General features: G+C 51.0%; 10 protein-coding genes across 10 annotated transcripts; 5 read left to right on the top strand and 5 right to left on the bottom strand.

Annotated features, from left to right (window-relative positions):
• Positions 1–462: 462 nt before the first annotated feature.
• Positions 463–2,308, bottom strand: ColSpa_11380 (cyrochrome P450 monooxygenase; the record flags this gene model as incomplete). The annotated part of the gene is made up of 5 exons (XM_049277592.1): positions 463–628; positions 707–1,381; positions 1,444–1,809; positions 1,875–1,995; positions 2,050–2,308. The coding sequence occupies 5 exons, from the start codon at positions 2,306–2,308 to the stop codon at positions 463–465; spliced, it is 1,587 nt and encodes a 528-aa protein (XP_049133549.1).
• A 2,084-nt stretch (positions 2,309–4,392) lies between these two features.
• On the top strand, positions 4,393–4,638 carry ColSpa_11379 (uncharacterized protein; the record flags this gene model as incomplete). Its single annotated transcript, XM_049277591.1, has 1 exon — positions 4,393–4,638. One exon carries the CDS (start codon positions 4,393–4,395, stop codon positions 4,636–4,638), a length of 246 nt encoding a protein of 81 aa, XP_049133548.1.
• A 130-nt stretch (positions 4,639–4,768) lies between these two features.
• Positions 4,769–5,100, bottom strand: ColSpa_11378 (uncharacterized protein; the record flags this gene model as incomplete). Its single annotated transcript, XM_049277590.1, has 2 exons — positions 4,769–5,023; positions 5,077–5,100. 2 exons carry the CDS (start codon positions 5,098–5,100, stop codon positions 4,769–4,771), a joined length of 279 nt encoding a protein of 92 aa, XP_049133547.1.
• A 190-nt stretch (positions 5,101–5,290) lies between these two features.
• ColSpa_11377 (uncharacterized protein) lies at positions 5,291–5,600 on the top strand (the record flags this gene model as incomplete). Its single annotated transcript, XM_049277589.1, has 2 exons — positions 5,291–5,440; positions 5,514–5,600. 2 exons carry the CDS (start codon positions 5,291–5,293, stop codon positions 5,598–5,600), a joined length of 237 nt encoding a protein of 78 aa, XP_049133546.1.
• Positions 5,601–12,021: 6,421 nt separating this feature from the next.
• On the bottom strand, positions 12,022–12,792 carry ColSpa_11376 (norsolorinic acid ketoreductase nor1; the record flags this gene model as incomplete). The annotated part of the gene is made up of 1 exon (XM_049277588.1): positions 12,022–12,792. One exon carries the CDS (start codon positions 12,790–12,792, stop codon positions 12,022–12,024), a length of 771 nt encoding a protein of 256 aa, XP_049133545.1.
• Positions 12,793–13,725: 933 nt separating this feature from the next.
• ColSpa_11375 (uncharacterized protein) lies at positions 13,726–14,139 on the top strand (the record flags this gene model as incomplete). Its single annotated transcript, XM_049277587.1, has 1 exon — positions 13,726–14,139. The coding sequence occupies one exon, from the start codon at positions 13,726–13,728 to the stop codon at positions 14,137–14,139; it is 414 nt and encodes a 137-aa protein (XP_049133544.1).
• A 258-nt stretch (positions 14,140–14,397) lies between these two features.
• On the top strand, positions 14,398–14,586 carry ColSpa_11374 (uncharacterized protein; the record flags this gene model as incomplete). The annotated part of the gene is made up of 1 exon (XM_049277586.1): positions 14,398–14,586. The coding sequence occupies one exon, from the start codon at positions 14,398–14,400 to the stop codon at positions 14,584–14,586; it is 189 nt and encodes a 62-aa protein (XP_049133543.1).
• A 170-nt stretch (positions 14,587–14,756) lies between these two features.
• ColSpa_11373 (uncharacterized protein) lies at positions 14,757–15,842 on the bottom strand (the record flags this gene model as incomplete). Its single annotated transcript, XM_049277585.1, is given in 3 exon segments — positions 14,757–14,830; positions 14,847–15,404; positions 15,656–15,842. 3 exon segments carry the CDS (start codon positions 15,840–15,842, stop codon positions 14,757–14,759), a joined length of 819 nt encoding a protein of 272 aa, XP_049133542.1.
• A 1,677-nt stretch (positions 15,843–17,519) lies between these two features.
• ColSpa_11372 (citrate synthase) lies at positions 17,520–19,049 on the top strand (the record flags this gene model as incomplete). Its single annotated transcript, XM_049277584.1, has 1 exon — positions 17,520–19,049. One exon carries the CDS (start codon positions 17,520–17,522, stop codon positions 19,047–19,049), a length of 1,530 nt encoding a protein of 509 aa, XP_049133541.1.
• A 107-nt stretch (positions 19,050–19,156) lies between these two features.
• Positions 19,157–20,152, bottom strand: ColSpa_11371 (bifunctional pinoresinol-lariciresinol reductase; the record flags this gene model as incomplete). The annotated part of the gene is made up of 2 exons (XM_049277583.1): positions 19,157–20,059; positions 20,117–20,152. 2 exons carry the CDS (start codon positions 20,150–20,152, stop codon positions 19,157–19,159), a joined length of 939 nt encoding a protein of 312 aa, XP_049133540.1.
• Positions 20,153–20,361: the final 209 nt, after the last annotated feature.

Here is a 20,361-nt window from a genome sequence, read left to right as displayed (position 1 = left end):
GCCCAATAGCGAGATCTGACAAGTCGCATGGCATGCCACGCTAGCGGCGGGGCAAAACGTCTTCCACAGTCACTTTGAGGTTGAAACGTGCAGATCAGCGCGAGGTGGAGGGGTGCCACAATTGGGATCACCACGATCCAATTCTACGAGGCGAGATGCGGCGGCCGTCTCTGCATAACGCGCTCGTACGAGGGTAAGACTTGCCGCTTTCAGCTTTGGGACCTTGCCATACCTAGTCTCAACCCCCAGTAAGCGAAAATGGTAGGAGAAAACAGTCAGCCTGGGCTGTCCCAAATAGGGTTCCAAGGATTTGGCGTCACATTTGTTCAAGTTTAGCGGAAGGATGATATCCGTTATGCAGGCACTGTTTAATAATTGAAATTGAGGCGCCAAGCTAGTGGGACCGGATTCACGGCAGTTATAATGACGGCCAAGTCTAAGCAAAGAGCCTCTGTAAGGCTATTAGACAATCTTCACACGCACGCCATTAGTTCCCGCCTTAGGCACGGGAACAAACATATCGTGGTCGTAGGCAACATCCTCATCGGTGGTCTCGTAGAGACGCATGTTCGGCATAACACGCAAGGCGAGAGCCGTAAGACACAGGTTGAGCTCACACAGAGCCAGGCTGGAGAAAAACGTGGGTTAGCAAACGGCACAGTTGGTGGATGACCATCATGGAACCCATAATGCAGAAGAAACTTACTTCATGCCGAGGCAAGATCTGCTGCCCTTGGAAAAGGCAAGCATGCCCTTCTCAACATCCTTGCGTCGCTGGTTGTTCTCGTCCAGCCAACGCTCGGGGATGAATTGGTATGAATCGGGAAAGACGCTCTCGTCGTGATGGGTAATCACAGCAGACATGCCGACGGCGTAGCCACGAGGGACCACGTACTCGACAGGCTTCTTGTTGAACTCGCCACGGTAAACCAGGCTCTCTTCGGTTGGAACACGAGCAGTGCGCGCAGACACGCCGTAAGACAATCGCAATCCCTCCTGAAGGACGGCTCCGAGGTAAGGCAGGTTTTCAAGAGATGTCCATTTAGGGAGGTGCTTGGGGTCGTCCACGACCGTCTTCAACTCATCCTGCAGCTTCTTCAGCAGCTCAGGCTTGGTGAGAAGGTGATAAGTGATAACAGCTAGAGCCCAGCTGGTGGTCTCTGTTCCAGCACCAACTACGGCGGCGGCCTCGTCGGCCAGATGCAGTGAGCCATTTTCAACCAACGCAAGATCGGACTCAAGGAGGGAGCCAAAGACAGTGGGGCGTTCGTGACGGATACCGGCATCAAGGTCGGCCTTGGTGCGGTTGACCTTGTCTGGGATTCTGATCTTCAGTGTGCGAATAAGCAGAGCGACGTCGGCGGGCAAGTAGTCCACAAGCCTTGTTAGGGTTAGTTTAAGTCTCCTTTGATGACTGGTATAGAGGCCCGGACGGATACATACCACTCTCCAAGTACGGTAAGATGCTTGGTCCAGGGGAAGAAACGGAGGACGAAGACAGGTCTGAGGATGGAGGCAGTGGGTGCCCGGAAGTTGGGATACCAGTCCTCCTGGGTAAGGAATCCAAAACTCTCGCCAAAGAGGTAGTCAGAGATGGCATCAGAGGTGAAGCAGCTATATGCCATGGTTACGTCAAAAGGCTCCTTCCTCTCTCTCTCGGCCAGCAACTTGTCGCAAAGCTTCTGAACCAAGGCGTGGACGTCGCTCTCGAGGCGCGAAATCATGCCGCGAGAAAAGAACTTGGCCAGAGGAATGCGGCGAACACGGTGAAGGTCATGGTCCACGGTGCCGAAGCCAGCCTCACCCAGACTAGCATATTACATGAGTCGTTAGCACAATTTCTCCAAAAGAATTCAGTTGCGGGAGTTCCCTACGCAGAGCCGTTGATCTGGTGGACAGGCTTGTCACGCTTGCGACCGCTGACAGCGTAAATTTCATCGGCAAAGTTGACATCATTGCAGTGAACTTCGTGAGGGTTGATACGAACGATCGGACCTGATACCAGAGTTAGGGTTTGCCAAGGTTTCTGAAAACTGCTGCTCAACTCACCGTACTGCTCGTGCATACGATGGATCTCTCTAGTGTAGCGTCCGAATAAGATGACATCGTAATAGAACTCTGGGATGTATGTGGCTGCAGACAGCTTGGGCCCGGGAATGTGGCTCAATGGGTGCAGCGGCGAGATGTTGTAAAGGGCCCTGAAGAAATGGTACGCCAGCCAGAGACCGACGAGGACCAGAACAGTACGGGCCGACAGGTACGACGTCGAAGCGCCGACGGGCGACGACGCAGTCTCGATGGTCGACATTGCGTTGTGGATTACCGAGAGGGAAGGATGGAAGAGAGTTGAATCACGAGCCAAGGAACAAAGAAAAAGACGTTGTCGCATCTCACCTTTCAACTCTGCGCCGTGCCGTCAGTGGAGAGTCTGGGGGGAGGTTAGCCAAGGCCTGATCCACCTAATCTATGTCTGGCCTACACCTAATAGAGCCACAGGGCCGAGGTTTGCAACGTTGGAGACATGGGTTTGTGGTATGAAGGATCAACAGAGATAGGCAGGCAAAGACCCGAGAAGAATCGCAGAATGCCCTCAATGCAGGCAAGATGTGTAAACGGGATGGGCTTGTTGATTGCGGCACAGATCACAGCTCATTGGACGCACCGATGGGCTGGTGTTACAGCTGAACCCATTGTCTGTTCGCATCGTAAAGGGAGCGAATCTGCGACGGCTTGTTTTTTGGGTGGCTTGAGCCTCGGGACGGAAATGTCAAAAACGGCCCGCGGAGGGAGGAGGGGGCGCATGGAGATTTCTTCTTCAGATCCGAACATATGGTTGGCTGAGAAAACGCTGACCGCGTTTACGGGAGTCCTCCCTGGTCTTCCTTGTCACACATACCGTAGTCAGGGTGGAACCCCGGACTTCTTTCGGCCAGATAGAAGCCCCTGATTACGTAGTATCCAGCTTCATTCGTACACGTGTACTGTGGTAAGTCCCAATGCGGAGTCGGGCACAGAACCCGATAAATTCTCCTGTACACTAGGGACGAGCCTTACCTCGTGACGGAAAATTGGACATTGCGTAACGTGAGTAAGACCGAATCCGTGCTTGGACGAAATCACGGAACCGAAAGACCCACCTGGTGACCCGCACTGCCGGCCTGGCTACCGGCATTCGGAACGGACTGTTGCAACTTAGTGGTTCACGCCGGGCACCGATACCATGTTGAAGGATACCTCAGATGATCAAAGCGCGGTATTTGGGCTGTAGTCAAAAGCAAATTCCGAACCGATATCTGAGTGCTATCATTAGCTTAAGGCTGCGTCATCTAATTGATAGGTTTGTTATCGATTCATTTCGCCCTGATCCGAGAATTGCTCCGAATATTCGAAACGTAGCATGCACTGTCACTCGTAATTTATTTGGACGTTATATCAACATGATTGCAACACTGGAGAACATTTGCTGCCCGGACGGTTGCGGCGGCAAGTATTGCTGTGGTTTTGCGGCGAAATGGGGATCAAGGAAAAAATACGGTTAGTTGTGGGAATCTGGGCAATCATTTTCATCTGACCTCCCCGAGCAAAAGCTTCAGGAAAAGGTTATAACTTTTGCGTAAGAAGTCTACAGAAAGCTGCTGTGCCGCAACATAAATCCTGTCTCCACGCTCTTCATTGCATCAAAAACCTAGGATCAGCGAGCAGGTTCCCACTTGCAATTAGTGTCTTTTGTTGGTCGAGCATTTGACATCACATACCCGTGATTATTGGTCTCTGAAGACGACTGTCACCGCAAAAATTATGGGTTACCTTATGCATGTCGTCCTAACAAAGTGCTGAAACTCCTCCAGTCTAACCATTCCTCGAATGGCCGCTACCATTCTGCTGACCGTGAAACAACAGAGTCAACCGTACCTTCCTAAACTCGCCACTTCATGCCAGCTCGCACTCAATGAGGGTCTCCACACCCTCGCCCTCGGACCAAATATCAATGATCCTGGATCCTGCTGACTCCAACAGCTTCCGCCACTGCTCCTCCGTCCGCTCTCTCGACGAGAAAAGCGTCATCATGAGTATATCCAGCGCTGTCGTCTGCCAATTGGCTCTCGTGGGAGGCAGCACGTTTGCATTGACCAAAAGCTTGCTGTAGCCTGGCTACATCGTGGCCGTGATGCGCGACAGAATGCTAGTGCACACATCGTCTGTCTAGTCATGCAGGACCGAGTGCAAGTAGTATGCTCTCGCTCCCTTGATAGGCTGCTCCGTATGGAAATCATACTCCATAGGCTCGATCTTGTGGTCAATCTTCTGGATCTGAGAGAGTACGTGCGGGAGGTCCTGAAGGATTTGCCGGCTAGGTGCGTGCGGGTGTTTGTGGCAAAATTCATCCAAGTCATGGCCATTGCTACCACCGACATCAACGAGGAAAGCCGCATCTGCCGAAACGTCTGCACCTTGGATGAGCCGCTTAGCAACGGGGAAGTAGCCATCATCCATCCACTATGGTCTACCCTGCCTGTGTCCAGCCATATGATTCTGGAAGTCGCCATTGGGGTGGTTTGTCATCATGTGCTTGAAGAAGTTGCTGTCTTTGCCGATGACATCCTGCATTGGACCTTCGGTCGGGTCGGCAGGGATTGACCACTCATGCTTCTTAAGGTTCTTAAGGTAAGCAGGAAAATTGCTAAAGGTAAGCCAGCAGCCGCCGACACTGGACATTGTCGTCAGATTCTGTATCAAACTCAGGTTGGGGCTGAAGACCGGAAGTGGCCTACATGCAAGTATACCCTCCTGCGATGATGGGCAGGCTTAGAGACTTGGCAAAGTTTGTAGGCTCGTACTCGTCCGTGCCGGTTTCCTTCAAGTAACCCATCGAGCCAAGATAGCGCGTCATGCAAGACAGGACGTCGTGATTGAAGCAAAGTGCTTTGCTCGGCTGATTAACCTTCTTAGGGCCAGTGTTTTGGGCCATGTACTTGAAGAGACCCGACTCAATGCCCGTTGCAATGACGAAGCTGGCAGCAGCCTGTAAGAAATACTAATCAGTTGCTGCCTCGACCGCTAAAAGAGCTTACTCACCTGAGCCCAGCAATGCTTGATCATGGTCTCTCAGGGTGTTTCGAGAGCCTGGACTAAAGATCTCGCTTTGCGCCGTTTTATCTAGGTGGCTGCTGCTACAAACTCTTTGTCGTACATCTGCCAACTTTTCTACTTATTTCATCCTACAATATTGTAGGGTTATAAGGCGAAAGGAAACTAACGACTAGCTATGTCGACATCAATTTCACCAGAGATGGCGGCGGAGAACAGGGGGCCGACTGCCCTTGGAATCGTCATTTCCGTCTCGACCCTCAGCACCCTCTTTACAGCAGCAAGACTCTTTGTGAGGGGCAAGATTCTGGGAAAAGTCCACCTGGATGATTTCTTGATCATCGCATCTGTGGTGAGTAATTCACCAAGCAGCCATGACTGTGTAACCGAACGTCCAGCCATCTGACTGTTGCTGTTTGTCTCAGTTATGCGGTTGGACCAACCTTGGAACTGCCATCGCAGCCGTCGCCCACGGTAATGGGCGACATTTTGACGTGTTGACAGTCAAGTAAAAGTCTGGCGCCATTCTCTGGACTATCGCTGGCTTTGTTCTCGGCGTCATGTCGTTCGGTCTCCCCAAGCTCGCCTTCGTCGCTTTGCTCACGCGAATCTTGAACCCCAGAAAATGGCACGCACTCTTTCTCTGGTGTATGTCAATAAGTCAGGATACCCACTTTCGGATCACCCCCACATCCGGATCGCACAAAAACGAAGCTATCGCAACACAACCACCCTTTTCAATTAACTATCGCCTAGGCCCAGATGCAACTATGATACAGCTTTCTGCTTCACTAGGGCAATCAGATGCGCTGGATTCATCTGTGCCACTTTCAGCTTCGCCAGCCTCGATCTGGGCTTGCCGTATATCGCTGATATTGGCAAACTTAGTATTAGGGTCGATTTTGACAGTCTTCCTCTTCCTTGCTGTAGTGTTGTTGACTTGGGCCTGTAAAAGCTGTAGTTGGTGCTGGGCAGTAGCTAGCTGGAAGGACTGCTCTTGGAAGCCTTTTTTGACCTTTCTGAATAGTTGGCGTTGTGTGGCGATACTTTGATCCATCTTGTTGAATAAGTCTAGTTGACTATTGAGATCCCTTATCTTCTTAGGCGTAGACCACGCAACAGCAGATACAGCAGATGCCCATCCCTCTATACCCTGGGCATCCTGGGCATCTTGGATACCCTGGATACCTTGGGCAGCCTTATTAAGTGGTGTTGTTGGTGCTTTTGCCTTGGGCAACAACAAGGAGCTTAAAAGAGGTTTAGATGTATTAACAGGCCACAATCCTGTACCCATCCAGCCACTTAGAATGTTCTTTTTTGTTAGCCCAGATAGGCGTGCCTGCTAGTAACAGGATATAAAGTGCCTTTTGCCTACTATAGTTAAATCGTTCCATTAGTTGAGGTTAGGCTGGAGCTTTTTGCGATAGGCTGACTTGACTGGGCTGAAGACTGATAGATCTAGTGGCTGGAGGACATGGGAGGTATGTGGTGGCAAGAATAACAGATAGACGTTATTGATATAGCATTGCCACATAAATTCTGTCGTTGTATGGCTCCCATGCCCATCCAGGACCAGCAGTCTGGCCTGATCAGGCTGGGAGGGGGCAGTCTGCGGCAAGAAGACCTTTAGCAGCCACTCAACAGCAGTCTCATCAGTTGTCCATCCATTCTCTGTTGCCGTAAACTCCCATCCATCATAGGGGCCAAGATCTAGAGGAAACCACTGCTGCTGGACTGTCTTGCCCTTATATATCACAAGAGGATATAGTGCCAGGCCTTCAGCTGAGATGCACTCGATAATAGATACCCAGGCTCGCGATCCAGGCTGCTTTTTCCGCACAGACTTAGTCTCTGCCCTGCCTAGCACCAGCCCGTTTGCTCCTTGACCCTCGAGGATACCAGTCTCATCCATGTTATATCTGTTGGCTGGTTGGACGGCTGATATGGCTGGGATCGCGAGATATCTGAACCAGTCCCTGATAACCTCAGTAGATGCCCCATTAACACGTCTAGAATCAATAGATCGACTTCTCTGGACCTTGATAGATGGGTTTCTTCGTATAAAGGCATTCACCCATCTCTTCCCTAGAGGCTGGATATCTCCCATCGCATTCAGGATACGCTGGGCAAATTCTCTGACTTGCTGATGTGTTGGCGCAAGCCCAAGATCAGCCTGGATCTGCACCCAGCTGGCCAGCTTAGCTTCCTGACTAACAGAGAGTCTCTGGAAGTCAGAAAAAGCTGCTGCCCTAGACTGCGCGCCAGTTAGACGGCGTTGAAGGGTGGTGTATGGGATCCCATAGGTCTGGGCTGCTTTGCGCACGCTGATACCGCTGGCAACAGCTTCCTGCGCCTGGATAACTTCATGCTCTGTATACTGGGTCATAAGGTCAAAAAAAAGATAAGGTGAAAAAAGGAGCTTATTTGGATGATAGTTGTAAAAGTTGCGATAGTTATAAATAGGAGGCTGGGAGCAGAGATGCGGCATTTTGTGTGATCCGGATGTGGGGGTGATCCGAAAGTGGGTATCCTGACTTATTCTGCTGATCAACCTTATAGGAGGTGTGGTCGTCCTGTTCGCCCAATGTCAGCCAGCCCTCGCACTCACGGTGGGATTTCGCCGTTGTTGAGAAGACATGCTGGGACAAATAAATATTGGTTTACTTTGCGATATACTCTGAGGGTATTCAGCTTGCTTTTCCCGAACTGAAGCGCGCGTTTGCTAACTGGTTGAGCCTTTTGCGCTTTCGTCGACCTTTACCTCGCCGTGTATCGAGCCCTAGTGCTTGCAAAGTTGCAGATGAGTATGAGAAAGAGGACAGCTTTGAGTGTTGCTTTGGGCATCGGCTCGACGTAAATTGCCCTATTTTCTGCCCATCAATGGAATACAAGCTCACTGATTTTCGGATGCACAGCTCCGCAGTTGTTGCCATTTACAAGTGTAGCCGATTGCCAAGTCTTGCGAGTCCAGATTTCTCATGTAGGTTTCTCATATAACTTCGCCGAGCTTAAGTAATAAGCCATTTGTCGGAATAGCTCGCGCGCTGCTGGAGGCACACGATAATAGGGGGTTGACCGTCACTGTATTTGTTGCCGATGATGTTCTAAGTCCTAGATATCTAGCAGATCTAGCCCTTATATAGGCTGGATTCTGCTGACTAATGTACAGGTGGCATTACCACTTGGATACGTACGAACGCGTGCGAATCTCTATTCCAACACCATTCACTATAGATGACACTTCGGACTTGGCCATCTGGGCCATGTAAGTAAATCAAATTCTACCATTGGTGAAAGAGCGACTGGACTGACTCCGAGCCATACTGTAGTGTCGAAAGTAGTACGATGATCATCGCCGCCTGTATTCCCATCCTCCAGCCCCTCGGAGAGTTTATTTTCGGCAAACGCATGTTTAGCTCTGACGGTGGTCGATGTACATACGAGAATTGTGGTTCGGGACCCAGTGGCGAAGGGCGATCTGATATTGAGATGTCTCGCTCCCGTAACGCCAGGAAACAAACAGCAAAACGACAAGCCGAGGCGGTCAGCATCGACGATACTACACCGACGACCATTAAGACGGAAGGAAGTCAGGAAAGCATCATTGACCATCAACAGAAAAGAGGGAAAATCCTGAGAACTGATGTATTCAGTGTCAGGATTGAGTCGAGAAAATAGTAAACATTGTATAATCGGGAAAGAACAGTCTCTTTGCATGATTCCTAAAGGTATGGGCGATTGCGACACTGAGACTTGCGGAATCTTCCTTTGAACGTCATTAAAAAAAAACGCCGAGGAAATCGGATGAAGGTACTTAGATAGTGGCATAATGGTAAATAAGATTTGAAATGCATGACTTGGAGTGTTCAATCCTGATTTAGGAAGATGGGATGTCTGGGCGGCTACGGAACAGTGCGAAGCATGTTGCGGTCAGCTCATCCGCCAGGACTCGATCGCAGGATGCAATTTCTTCTGAGCTCATGCCAGAGCTTGCAAGCTTCGCATGCGCCAGTGCCATTGCCGGCACAATAAAAGCCTTCCCAACGAAATCTTGTATGGTAAGCCTCCGCTCCGCAATGAGAAGGTAACGTTCGGCAATTGCAATGAACCGATCTCTGAGCTCCGTGACTAGTGTCCACGGCTGATGATCCTTCAAAGATGCTTCCATTTGGAGGCAAAGATACAGAATTGCTTGAAGTGCGACTGTTCGAAAAACCGCTCCAGAGGTCCTCATTAAGATGACCATCCCGTCATGATTCAGCTGCTCATCTTGATTGGCTGGAGGGTCGATTCTCTCTAACACGGACATTGCAAGACTGCAGCATATGTTGTAAGAATATGCATACGAAGGAGTCCGGAGTATCGCGAATGGTATGTGTAGAGCCAGAAGAGATCTCTGACAAAGAACAGTTGCTAAGCCGTTTGCGAAGCCCATATCGCATTGACTGCCGTGACTAGAAGACGTATTCAGGAGTTCATGGGCTAGGGTATTGAGTTCTCCGTGAAGTTCCAGAGCTTCTATATAGTCCGTTGAACACTTGATGTTGTTTAGGTACTGAGCGATTCGCGTTCGAACAGCGAATGTTGAGACCAGTATGTGTCGAGGCGAGGCCACTTTCGAGGAGCCTCCTTCGGTATTGTCGCTTGAGTTTAGTATATTAGGCAAGGGCATGTCCCAATCATCCAAGGTTACAGCTGGTTGCATCGCATGATCCATTGAGCTTTGCAAGTCTAGCTCCAGTATAGTGTACCAGAGTTCTTGACATTGATGCTGCTGGTCTTTCGCATAAAGCTGATCTGCGCAGGAAGGATCACGATGCAGACCTGCCATCATGGCATTTCGAATAAGTAAACCAGACGATGGCCAGCTGGACTTGTGATCAAGACCGTAGGCTTGTCTCATAAGATCAATGAGACAGCCAGTCTGAAGTGTATGAAGATTGCTCGGGTTCGATCGTAGAGCAACGTTTTGCCATGTCATAACGAGATGCCACCAACTAAGAATCTTGATGTGCGACAAGCGGTCGCTAGTAGAGTCAATGGTCGCGTTTCCGATAGCAACAACAAGCAGTAGCTGGATGCTATCGGATATAGAAACACGCTCGGGCTCTTCCCAGAAAATCTGGGCTTGCGCTCGGAATGCGGGCTGATCTATGAAGAGAAAGATTGAGCCGAAAGTGCTGAAATATCTGTCAATCAGCATGTTCGCCGTCTCCCTTGCAGGGAACTCATCGTAGATCGCTTGCGGTTCGTGTGAGTCCTCCAGAAAAAGTGTACGGCGCTGACATAGTTGCTCCTTGAATTCGTGGAAGGTTTTGAATTCGCCGCTTGGTAGGGCAAGTCCAGCTTGGCTCGTGAGTGATGTGATATGGTTGAACTGGCAGCTGAGTCAGACTACCAGTCGACATAAAACAACTACGAGAGATGCTTGCCTTGGAGAAGAGCCATTGAATTCCGCTCCGACCGCGCCAAGATGTCGCGCGGTTATTCTTGGTTGGTGATGCTTCCACTTGCGTCAGGGACTCAGAGGCAGTTCGGTTATCCAGGTTCGCGTTTTGGAAGTTCTCCACTGAGGTCGGGATTGCAGTGACCGAAACCTCCGAATCTCCCGAAAATTGGGACTCAAGAGTTGGAGATCCCCGACGAGGAGCCAAAGACGACCCAGGTGAGCTTCGGCCCGTTCCGGCACGCAAGTGCTCCGAGCTTCCCGTTATGGTATCTGCGGGAGGATTGGGGTCTGGGATTCGGGCATTTGGATACGCCTGCCGAGTTTCTCGTAGGTTCTTGGGGCTGGGAACATCTCCTGGCTTGACGTAGGTGCATCTAAGGGGTGTGCCACTAGCCACACACCGATCACAAGGTCGTTTCTTATCACACTTCAGCTTTCGGCGATGACACTCCAGACAGACTAGCATACGCCGTTCTCTCCGACGCCGACGGGGCTGAAACTTGCCTTTCTCTGTCATTCCGGACATGTTTGTCCAGCGGTAATCGAGTTATGTGGGTTCTGAGGATAGAATCCAGGCGCTTTTCTTTTGGTCAAAGAAAAAGAGGCAACCATATCTGCCTGGGGGTTCGGCGGATGACCCAATTAAAGTTCTGGTTTTCTCCGAGCACTCGGACATATTTCAACGCATTCCCCACATATAATGCCGAGCACTCCAACTTGAGAGTTTCGACTCCCCGACACCATTCGGACTTAATGGTGGATCAAGATTGACCTCGGTAAATTATTGGACAGAAAACTGACGACTTTGTATTTTCCCTCGTTTCCTGCATCGCGAGTCAAGAGAGACGATCGTCGAATGACCTCAGCCATATTTTCAATCCCACCGGCGCAGGTAGTGTTCAGCTTAAATGCATAGAGGGGTAGCATATTCGTAATGAGATGCAAAAATCATCAGGCTATCATTCGGAGTCAATATCTCGCAACTGGGAAACTATAGAGACTTGGCACATTTTCCTTAGATGCTGTATTGAACTAAAAGATTGTGGCTATTCTAAGCCAGATGTCATTTACGGTAGGGGCATTCGATAAAAAAGCAGTCATGTTTCGTTCGCGACAGGAGGTTTTGGGCAAATTAACTCAGAACGAGTCCTATGTCGTCGGCCTGAGTGTTTCGCATAGGTCTGTAATTGACTTATTGAAGAAAACCATTTACTTGTTAGCTACAATGATCTGATCGTTACAGACACTAGGAATCATTTGTGAATTAAACTAGTTAGTTCTGAATCAAGACTAAAGAAAGGATAATCAAAGGACTTACTGAATAAAATTCATGGATAGTTCTGCTCTTTTAACTAGTAATTTGGACTCTCAAAACAAGTTCTTGAGGTTTGTTTGCATGCCAAAGCGTTGCGTTCACAGTTCAATGAGTTCGACTGGAACATGTTTGTTCTAACTAGCAAAGACGCATAGTGTTTGTAGCTACCCTACCACGGAGAAGAAGAACCGTCGTAGTTCTTGAAGGAACCACTTGTGTTTTCCCTATTAGCCCCATCGATCACAGCCATCATACCTCCGACACTCTCTTCCACTGTTATAGCCCCGATAGAATCCAATACATTGCTATCCATCCCGTCCGTCATATCTGTGCGAACCACACCCGGATGACAAACAAAGCTAGTCAGCCATGGCTCCTCAAGGTGCATCCTTTGAATGAACCAATTCAGCGCGGCCTTACTGGCACCGTAAGGGGCAACATCAGCACTGAAAGACTTGTACAGTGTTTCCTGTATACCGATGCTTCCCAAAGTTGAGGAGACGGCCATGAAGATAGGGCCTCTACCTTTCTTGCTTGCCTTCAGTAGTGGAGCTGCAGCGCTGACAAGAGTAACAGGGCCGATCGAGTTGACTGCAAAGTGGTTCAAAGCCGCTCCAGCCGAGATGTCAATAACTCGGGCGGCGGGGACGCCGACACCGGCATTCGCGACAATAACGTCAACGGCAGTAATGCCATGGTCTTTTTGAAGACTGGAGATGGCGGCAGCAGCGTCAGAGGCGATGCTGGAGTCGATTTTAACTTGTGTGAGTTTTGAGTCTGCAGCTTTGGGGAGGTCAGCTAAGGACTTCGAGACCGGACTCGAGAGGTCCCGGACGCCCGCGATGACGGTTGTAGACGGCCTCTGGAGGAGGAGCGCCACAAAACCCTTTCCAATCCCGCGACTGGCACCAGAAATGAGATAGGTCTGATTGGAAGACATAATGGAAATCTTGAGAGTGTTATTTTTATGGGTAAAGATGCTGGCAGACTTGTCAGCTTCGGTGCTTCATGTGCTTTTGCTGTTGGTGCAACACTGGCGAGCTGGCGAGAGCATCTCTGATGGTAATGTGCGGACAGCGGGAGCTTTTGTAATAAATCGGGAACCGCGGGAAGCCCATTGACTTTCATGCATATTTGTTGTTGTTGCATAAACGTTCTTGCGCTCCAAAAAATATCTTGCAGCAAACTCGTCGAACATGGATCTTGCAAATGCCCGCAAATAGAGTTTAGAACCTGGTAGTAGAGCCAGCGCAAGATTGATAATCAGCACTGGGATCGAGATTTCAAGTTTGAAAGGCGCCTATCCTGCTAGCCACTTGCATGATACCCACAAAGAATGCCACTAATTAGGGCATGGATGAAGATAGCAAGACGGCGTTCAAGCGTTGATATTGTTGGTTATTATATTAAGGTATAAAAGATAAGAGATCTAACTGCGCGGCTAGCAGCAAGGTTAAGTAGGAAGTACTTCTTGTTGTGGCAAAGGGGCTGGCCCACCTTACAGGGTGTGGCTAACCGGGCTGTGCTCCCAATCTATCTGATGCCTTTGATTAACCTCCTCCAACACAATTATTAGCAACAGAAATTCTAAGTTACACTTGCCCTGAGCCTCAGATTCCACACAGCTTGTCTGAGCCTTGTTCAATTGGAGCTGCTTTTTTTCTAGTGAAAGAAGCAGCCATGAGACCCATCAATAACCTATAAACGTGGACCTTGGTTAGCGCTAAGCAAAATTAGGCAGGATGAAAACTAATTACTTAAATCCGCTGTCTTCTACACACCCTTCCGCTATCTCCTATTTCTCTCTAACCAAAACTACATTCGCTTTTTCTATCCTTTTCCCTTATACTGCAATCCTACTATTCGCACCACAATGTCTACTCCTTCGACATCCTCACCAACTGCCCCCTTCCCCTCGTTCGAAGAGCGGCGCAAAGCGAACCAACCTGTCGCCCTAACCACGGAGGCCAAGCGCATCTTCTGGAAACTACAAGGCCTGCTCTCAGACCACGTCTCCGTCGTTCAAGACTGGCGTAACAGAGAATCATCACGCGAGCCCTTCGCCCATCAGGACTCTGCAGGCAACATCACCAGGCGGCACCCTATTGCACAGGCGCCACTCACAGAGCCTAAGGTCGGGTCTGTTACCGTGAGGGTCGATGTGCTAGAGCTGTGGCAAGACCAGTGGCTCGAGCGGCATGAGCGGCATGCGGATCCAGGCGATAAGGACAACATCTTCGGGGAGCTGGTTATGGAACTCTACGGGGAATCGGGGGAGGAAGACTAAGAGGATGAGGACGAGGGCCCGCAGCTCCTACGATGCTGCAACACGGATCGACTCCGTAGGGCACCACGTCTAGTTGTCAAGCCATCATCCGCGGAGAAGGGATATGTTACGGTTCGCGACTATATTTCGATAGTACACCCGTGGCTCCTAGGCCAGCACAAGAATATCATACAGGCGGATAATGTGTGGGATGATAAGAAGCCTGTGGACTATGAGAGGCTGGCCGTCAGCTATACTTGGCCTAATCGTCTGATAATCATGGACGAGGAGCGATATGTTAGTATGCTGGCCCCGCGGAAGCCTGAAGTTGTCAGTGCCGCTTCAGCTCTCGTCGTCGAATGGATGCGGCAAAACCCGCTGCCGCCGATTAATTACCAGAACCTCTACCGTACGTCGTCGTCAGACCTCCCCAAGGCTCGCAAGCCAGGCAGTGAGTGGTCAGAATAGAATGCTTGCTCCCGAATCACATAATTACCAACATACAAACATGATAATCAATGCTTGGTTTCAGGTATCTACTGCAACTGGATATGTTGTATTCTGTTTCTCTATCCATAACTGGGGCACTTGCGCGGCGTCGCAGTGGTCGAAAAGAGAGGTACGCACGAGCGAATTGATTAGACGCATGTTAGATCATCTCTCAGAATTTTCTCAACGGTATTTGCAAGCTCCAGGCGGGCAATAGCCATAGCTACAAGTAAACTCACATAGGTCTACGTAGTAAGCGTGATCCGGGCCTCCAGCGACGTTGTCGTCTGGACAGCCATGACGATCATTGAGAGCCGGTATAGCTGCAGGCTTGGCGGCCGGCCCAGTGCAGACGCACACACCAGCGGGGCAGTGGTTAAAATCACATCTGTACGAGCAGAGACCGATGAAGTTGCCCGAGATACCGTCGGCGGTGGTCCCGCCTGTGCAGGCTGGGGAGGGGGGCACGACCGTCGATGACGAAGGGGTCGTCGCGGCCCCCATCTTCGTCGCCGCCGACGTCGTAGTCCTCGAGGCGGTAGAAGAAGATACCCCCGGAATGGAAAATGGCGGCAGCGAGGTCGCTGTCGGAAGAGATGGGCCGGTGCAGTTGCCCATCTGGCACTTGCCCGTGCCGCAGAAGTCGGGGCCGGTGCCGTACTCGCCATCCATGCTATAGCAGTCACCCCATTTGCCGGCGCACTGCCGCATGCCGTGGTCGAGGCCGCATTTGCCATCGGTGGTATACACGGCGTCACCGGGACAGTGACCCTCATAGCAGGTGCCGTCGCCGCAGTCTTCACTACTCTCAAATCAGCCACATGTATTGCTCAGGTGTCAAAGAGGGTTACTCACACCGCCGTACCGCACAGCCAGGTCTCCGAGTTACAGCACGAGTTATCCGAATAGGCGCATGATGCATTCCCAAACAAGGGGCCGCAGCGGTTGTTTTTGTCCCGCACGGGTTCTATCCCTGGTAAGACCATTACCGTCAGCATTATGGTCACAGTGACCGCAAGCTCATTCCGGTTTCTCTGGCATGACCTACAGCCGTCAGGGCAGTACTCGGTTTTAGGCTGAATGCTACTGCAGTCGCTTTTCAATATCGGGTTCAGCTTGAAGAAGGTTTCTATGTCCATCCAGTAAAAGTCGGCCAGATCCATGCAAGTGTAGTAGTTGACCTCTTCGTCCGTCTCACCCCAGGCTCTACACGACGTCGCCTGGTAAGACCTCATCGCGCTCTTGGAGGACGCTGCGAGTAACTTTTGGGCGGGGCGCTGTAGGTGATGGCATACTGCCGAGGTCACGTTTGTTTCCCCATGTGTATGGCTGGCACTCGTCCGCTGCTTTCCCTAGCGGGAGGAGCATGAGAAGTTGGTCTTTCGCTAAAAAAGACGTTGTGAAATGCATTGCATAAAGAGACGTCAGGCAGAGGGCCCTTGGCGATGGACAAAAGTCAAGCCGGTCAGCACAGTTCAAGCATTTTCGGAGACGGGGAAGGCAAACGTCAATGTAGTCTTCACGGACATGAGAAAGAGCATCGCGTCCGTCTGAAGGCAAGGCTGACTAACCGACTACCCTACCTCACTCCAGAAGGCGTATAGATTGACCACGCTCCGTCTCCCAGTCACGCAGCAGATTCTCACCTGCGGCACAGCTGCGATTGAAATTGCTTGTCCTGACACCAGGATCCGGAATTATAATTGTCGGTTTACTTCCGTGAGGCAATGACCCTCTGTTACCTAGTATCCTGCAGAGTCGGCGGCAAAAGACGAAAGACAGCTCTGCTGTGCTAGAAAGGTCCATCATCACGACCCGCGGCCCAACAGCCGGCGTGGTCCTTATCCAGTGGAACATCCGGGCGGCCAGTGAGAGATCCGCTGCCCTCTGGGACTGCCACGTCCGCATCGGTCCCAATGGACTCGCTAGCGAGAGATCCAGGGCGATGAGTTCCACGACGTACTGTCAAGGATACGATTCCCCAAGCTTTGCTAAGGTGTAAAACTAAGCAGGTCAACATGTAGCACCCTGGGCAATTCCGTAGTACCACCCATTAATAGGTTGACTGGCTAGGAGTCTAGAATTAGCCCTCACTACTCGAACGATGAGCGCTATTAGGGCGTGATCAAGAACGCCTGATGAGACCATGCTATCTATATTTGTGAGGCGATCATTTGCAGGGGGCTAACAACCATGAAGATGGCAGGTTCCGTAGCCTTGTCGTTGTTCACAATAGGCGGGATTTCCGCGTATTGTTCCATGTAACTGCACCTCAGATCTGTGTCTGTGACATGATCACTCGCCACGAGTTAGGATGGCCATTCGGGAGCTTAGCTATCGAACAAGCCAAGCAAGTCGGTTTCCAAATCGACCATCGGGCCTTAGGCTGGGAGGACGTCCATCGGACGTTTATGGTGCAATTGAAACTGGGATCAAGAGGGACAAATTTCGATGGTTTGCGAGGAAATCAACAGTCACCTTACGGATTATGTGCCTGGCTACGGAGCAGGTAGCATATACTAAGCTGCATACCTGGGACCGTGAAGAAAATGGTCTAGCGTAGCCGGCATGTGTCTGCAACCCGGAGATTCTCGCAATACTTTTTACATTGTGATTCACCCCTAGCATGTGCAAATGCAGCTAGCGTCTCCTAATGATCTGGGGATCTGCGGAGGTGCGTGGAGAACTGCGAAAGAACCTCGGCACTCGGGCTGCTTTGCCGATCTCCCGACGTCAACCGACGGTCTTAGCGTTGCTTTCAGCTGCTTGGGAAACGCGTTGCAGAACAAGGAATCTAGCATCTGAATTCCATCCGTCCGGTCCCCGACGCCTATTCAAAGCCATTGTCTCTCGCAACTGTCATCTCAAGTCGGGCCAACTCTCTAGTCATATCAAGAAGCATCCCGTTCAAAATGGTTACGGTCGCTAAGAACGCGCCACGTGGCGCGACCAGCGCCCCTCGTCAGACGCTCACCGTCGTCGACAATCGTACTGGAAAGTCTTACGAGCTCCCCATCCAACATAACTCTGTACTGGCAACGGATATCAAGAAGATTAAGGCGGCACGCGGTAATGATCGCCCCGAAGATGAGACTGACCAGGGTCTCCGCGTTTACGACCCGGCCTACATGAACACCGCCGTGGTCCAGAGCAACATCACCTACATCAACGGACAAGAGGGTATCCTCCGGTATCGTGGCTACCCCATCCAGCAACTCGTAAACAAGTCACATTTCTTGGAGTCGGCATTTTTGCTCATTTACGGCGAGCTGCCCACCTCGTCGCAGTACAGCAAATGGCAGGATGAAATCATGCACCATACCTACATCCACAGCGATATCGAGGGGATGTTCAAGTCCTTCCGGTACGACACTCATCCCATGGCTATGCTGCAGGCTTCATTTTCCTCGCTTGGTGCTTTCGCTCCCGAGTCGAACCCAAGCTTGCAGGGGCAGAAACTGTACACCAATGCAGCCTCTGGTGATGTGAACGCTCTCAAGATGCTCGACAAGCAGATTCTCCGCATCATCGGCAAGGCGCCTACGCTGGCTGCTGCTTCTTACCGCATGCGCCAGGGCAGACCTTTCAATCGTCCCGCGCAGGGACTCAGCTACACGGGCAACTTCCTGTACTTGCTCGACCACCTGAGCGGACACGAGTACCAGCCTCACCCAGTCTTGGAGCGGGCCCTCGATGCTTTGTTCATCATTCATGCCGACCACGAGGTGAACTGCTCCACAGCTACGGTCTTACAGGTCGGCTCAAGTCTCGTCGATCCCTACAGTGTCGTATCCGCCGGCTGTGCTGCTCTTTACGGCCCCAGCCACGGTGGTGCCAGTGAAAGTGCGATCCGCATGTTGATGGAAATTGGCAGCCCCGAGAACGTGCCCGCGTTCATGCAGAAAGTCGAAAAGAGAGAACGTGTGCTTGTCGGCTTCGGACACCGCGTCTACAAGAACGTCGACCCTCGCTCAACCGCCATCCGCCAGCTTGCTGAAGAGGTCTTCGCTGTGACGGGCAGAAATCAGCTCCTCGACACGGCGCTGGAGCTTGCCAAGTATGCTCGTGAGAGCGAATTCATGAAGAAGCGCAACTTGTACCCCAACGTCGACTTTTACTCCGGACTCATCTACCAGGCTATGGGCTTCCCTCTGGACTTCTACCCCGTTCTTTTTGCCGTTCCTCGCTGCGTGGGCTGGTTGGCCCACTGGAGACAGCAAATGTTGCAGAAGGGAGGCGTTAAGATCTGGCGGCCCCGTCAGCTGTACGTTGGAGAGGGAGAGCGCGAGTACATTGACGCGGAGAACAGGAAAGAGAAGCAGAACAAGTCAGTGTTTGATGAGCCTGCGCAGGTCAGCCACGGAGGTGACAGCAAGAGGAATGAGCTCGCGACGTTCAAGGATGAGATGGGGCATGCCTGGAGGGGACGTTCGAAGCTTTGAGTGGAGCAAATTTGGCTTGGTAGTGGTGTAAGGATGAGAGGTACCACAATGTTGAAAGTATGCATGTTCGATTAGAAAAACTGTTACAATACGACCATAACTCCCTGTCACATCATCCCATTCTTTTGGGCCACCTCCCTTATCGTTTTTCCAAGCTCCGCTTCGCTCAAAGTTCTAAGACCGACCTTCTCATTCCAACTCATCTCCTGAAAGCTCTCACTGCCTCCATATCCCTTACCATACATCATCTGGTAGTAGAAACTCATCATGGCTGAGTTATCACCCTTTCTAAGCTTAGTCTTTGCATCCTGATAGAGTTCCTCTACATCACAATTTTCAACTGCGAAGGTCAAGCCCGTAAGCTTCTCAGCCAGCTTGGTCAGCTGCTTCTCGCTGACAGCTGCCGAGTGGATGTACACAGATTTATTCTCCGCCTCTTTGTATAGTCCCTTCTCATCACGAAGGATTTTAGCGACTGTGTCGGCAATGTCAGAAAGCTTGGTCGTTCCGATCAAGTTGCCACCCCCATTGTGATATCTAGCCGTTTTGGTCCCGAAGTCTGGACCCAGACCGCCGAGGTTAAGAACAAGCTCGAAGAAAGGTCCGTTATTTATGCTTGTCCAGCTCAATTCACCACCCGCCTTGGACGTCTGCTCGACAAGGTAACGGCGTGTTCGCACCTTATCAGCGACAATTGGAAGACCCTCAGCAAGGGGAGAATCAACGTTGGTACTGTACTCGGATGGAAATATGCGTTTGACTCCGGCGGCGATTGCAGCTTCGATCCAGGGCTTTTGCTTCTCGAAAACGATAGGGTCCGGCGCTGCTGAGATCACTGCATCGTGACCCCTGAATGCTGAAGTGAGAGCGTTGACGTCATCGATATCGAGCTTGACAGACATGCATCCTTCTGGGGCCATTTTATTGGATTCGTACCGCTGTACGGCCGTGACCATGAAGCCAGACTGAAGCAGTGCTCTGCTAATTTCGGAGCCAATTTGACCTGTTGCCTGGGAAGATCATTGTGAGGTCAACAACTGTGACGGCCTAAGAGTTGGTGCACTTACGCCAATGATTGCAACTTTTCGAATTGGAGAGGACATCTTGGTGAAAATTTGTCTCTGCAACTTATTTAGGGCTAGGTGAACTCGGAGCTATTCTATTTTCCGGAGGCAAATGGAGGTGTCGGTATCTCTGGCGATGATGATTGCAAGAGCGGAATCCCCCACAGTCGCAGGTCTGTCTGACTTTATGTAGAATGACATGTTCCCCGGCCGAGCGCAGCGCTTCGCAAGCGCTGCACGAAAGCGGG

The sequence above is a fragment of the Colletotrichum spaethianum genome (genome assembly GCF_022836535.1).
Source record: "Colletotrichum spaethianum MAFF 239500 DNA, contig45, whole genome shotgun sequence".
Lineage (NCBI taxonomy): Eukaryota > Fungi > Ascomycota > Sordariomycetes > Glomerellales > Glomerellaceae > Colletotrichum > Colletotrichum spaethianum.
This window is presented reverse-complemented; position numbering and strand designations above follow the sequence as displayed.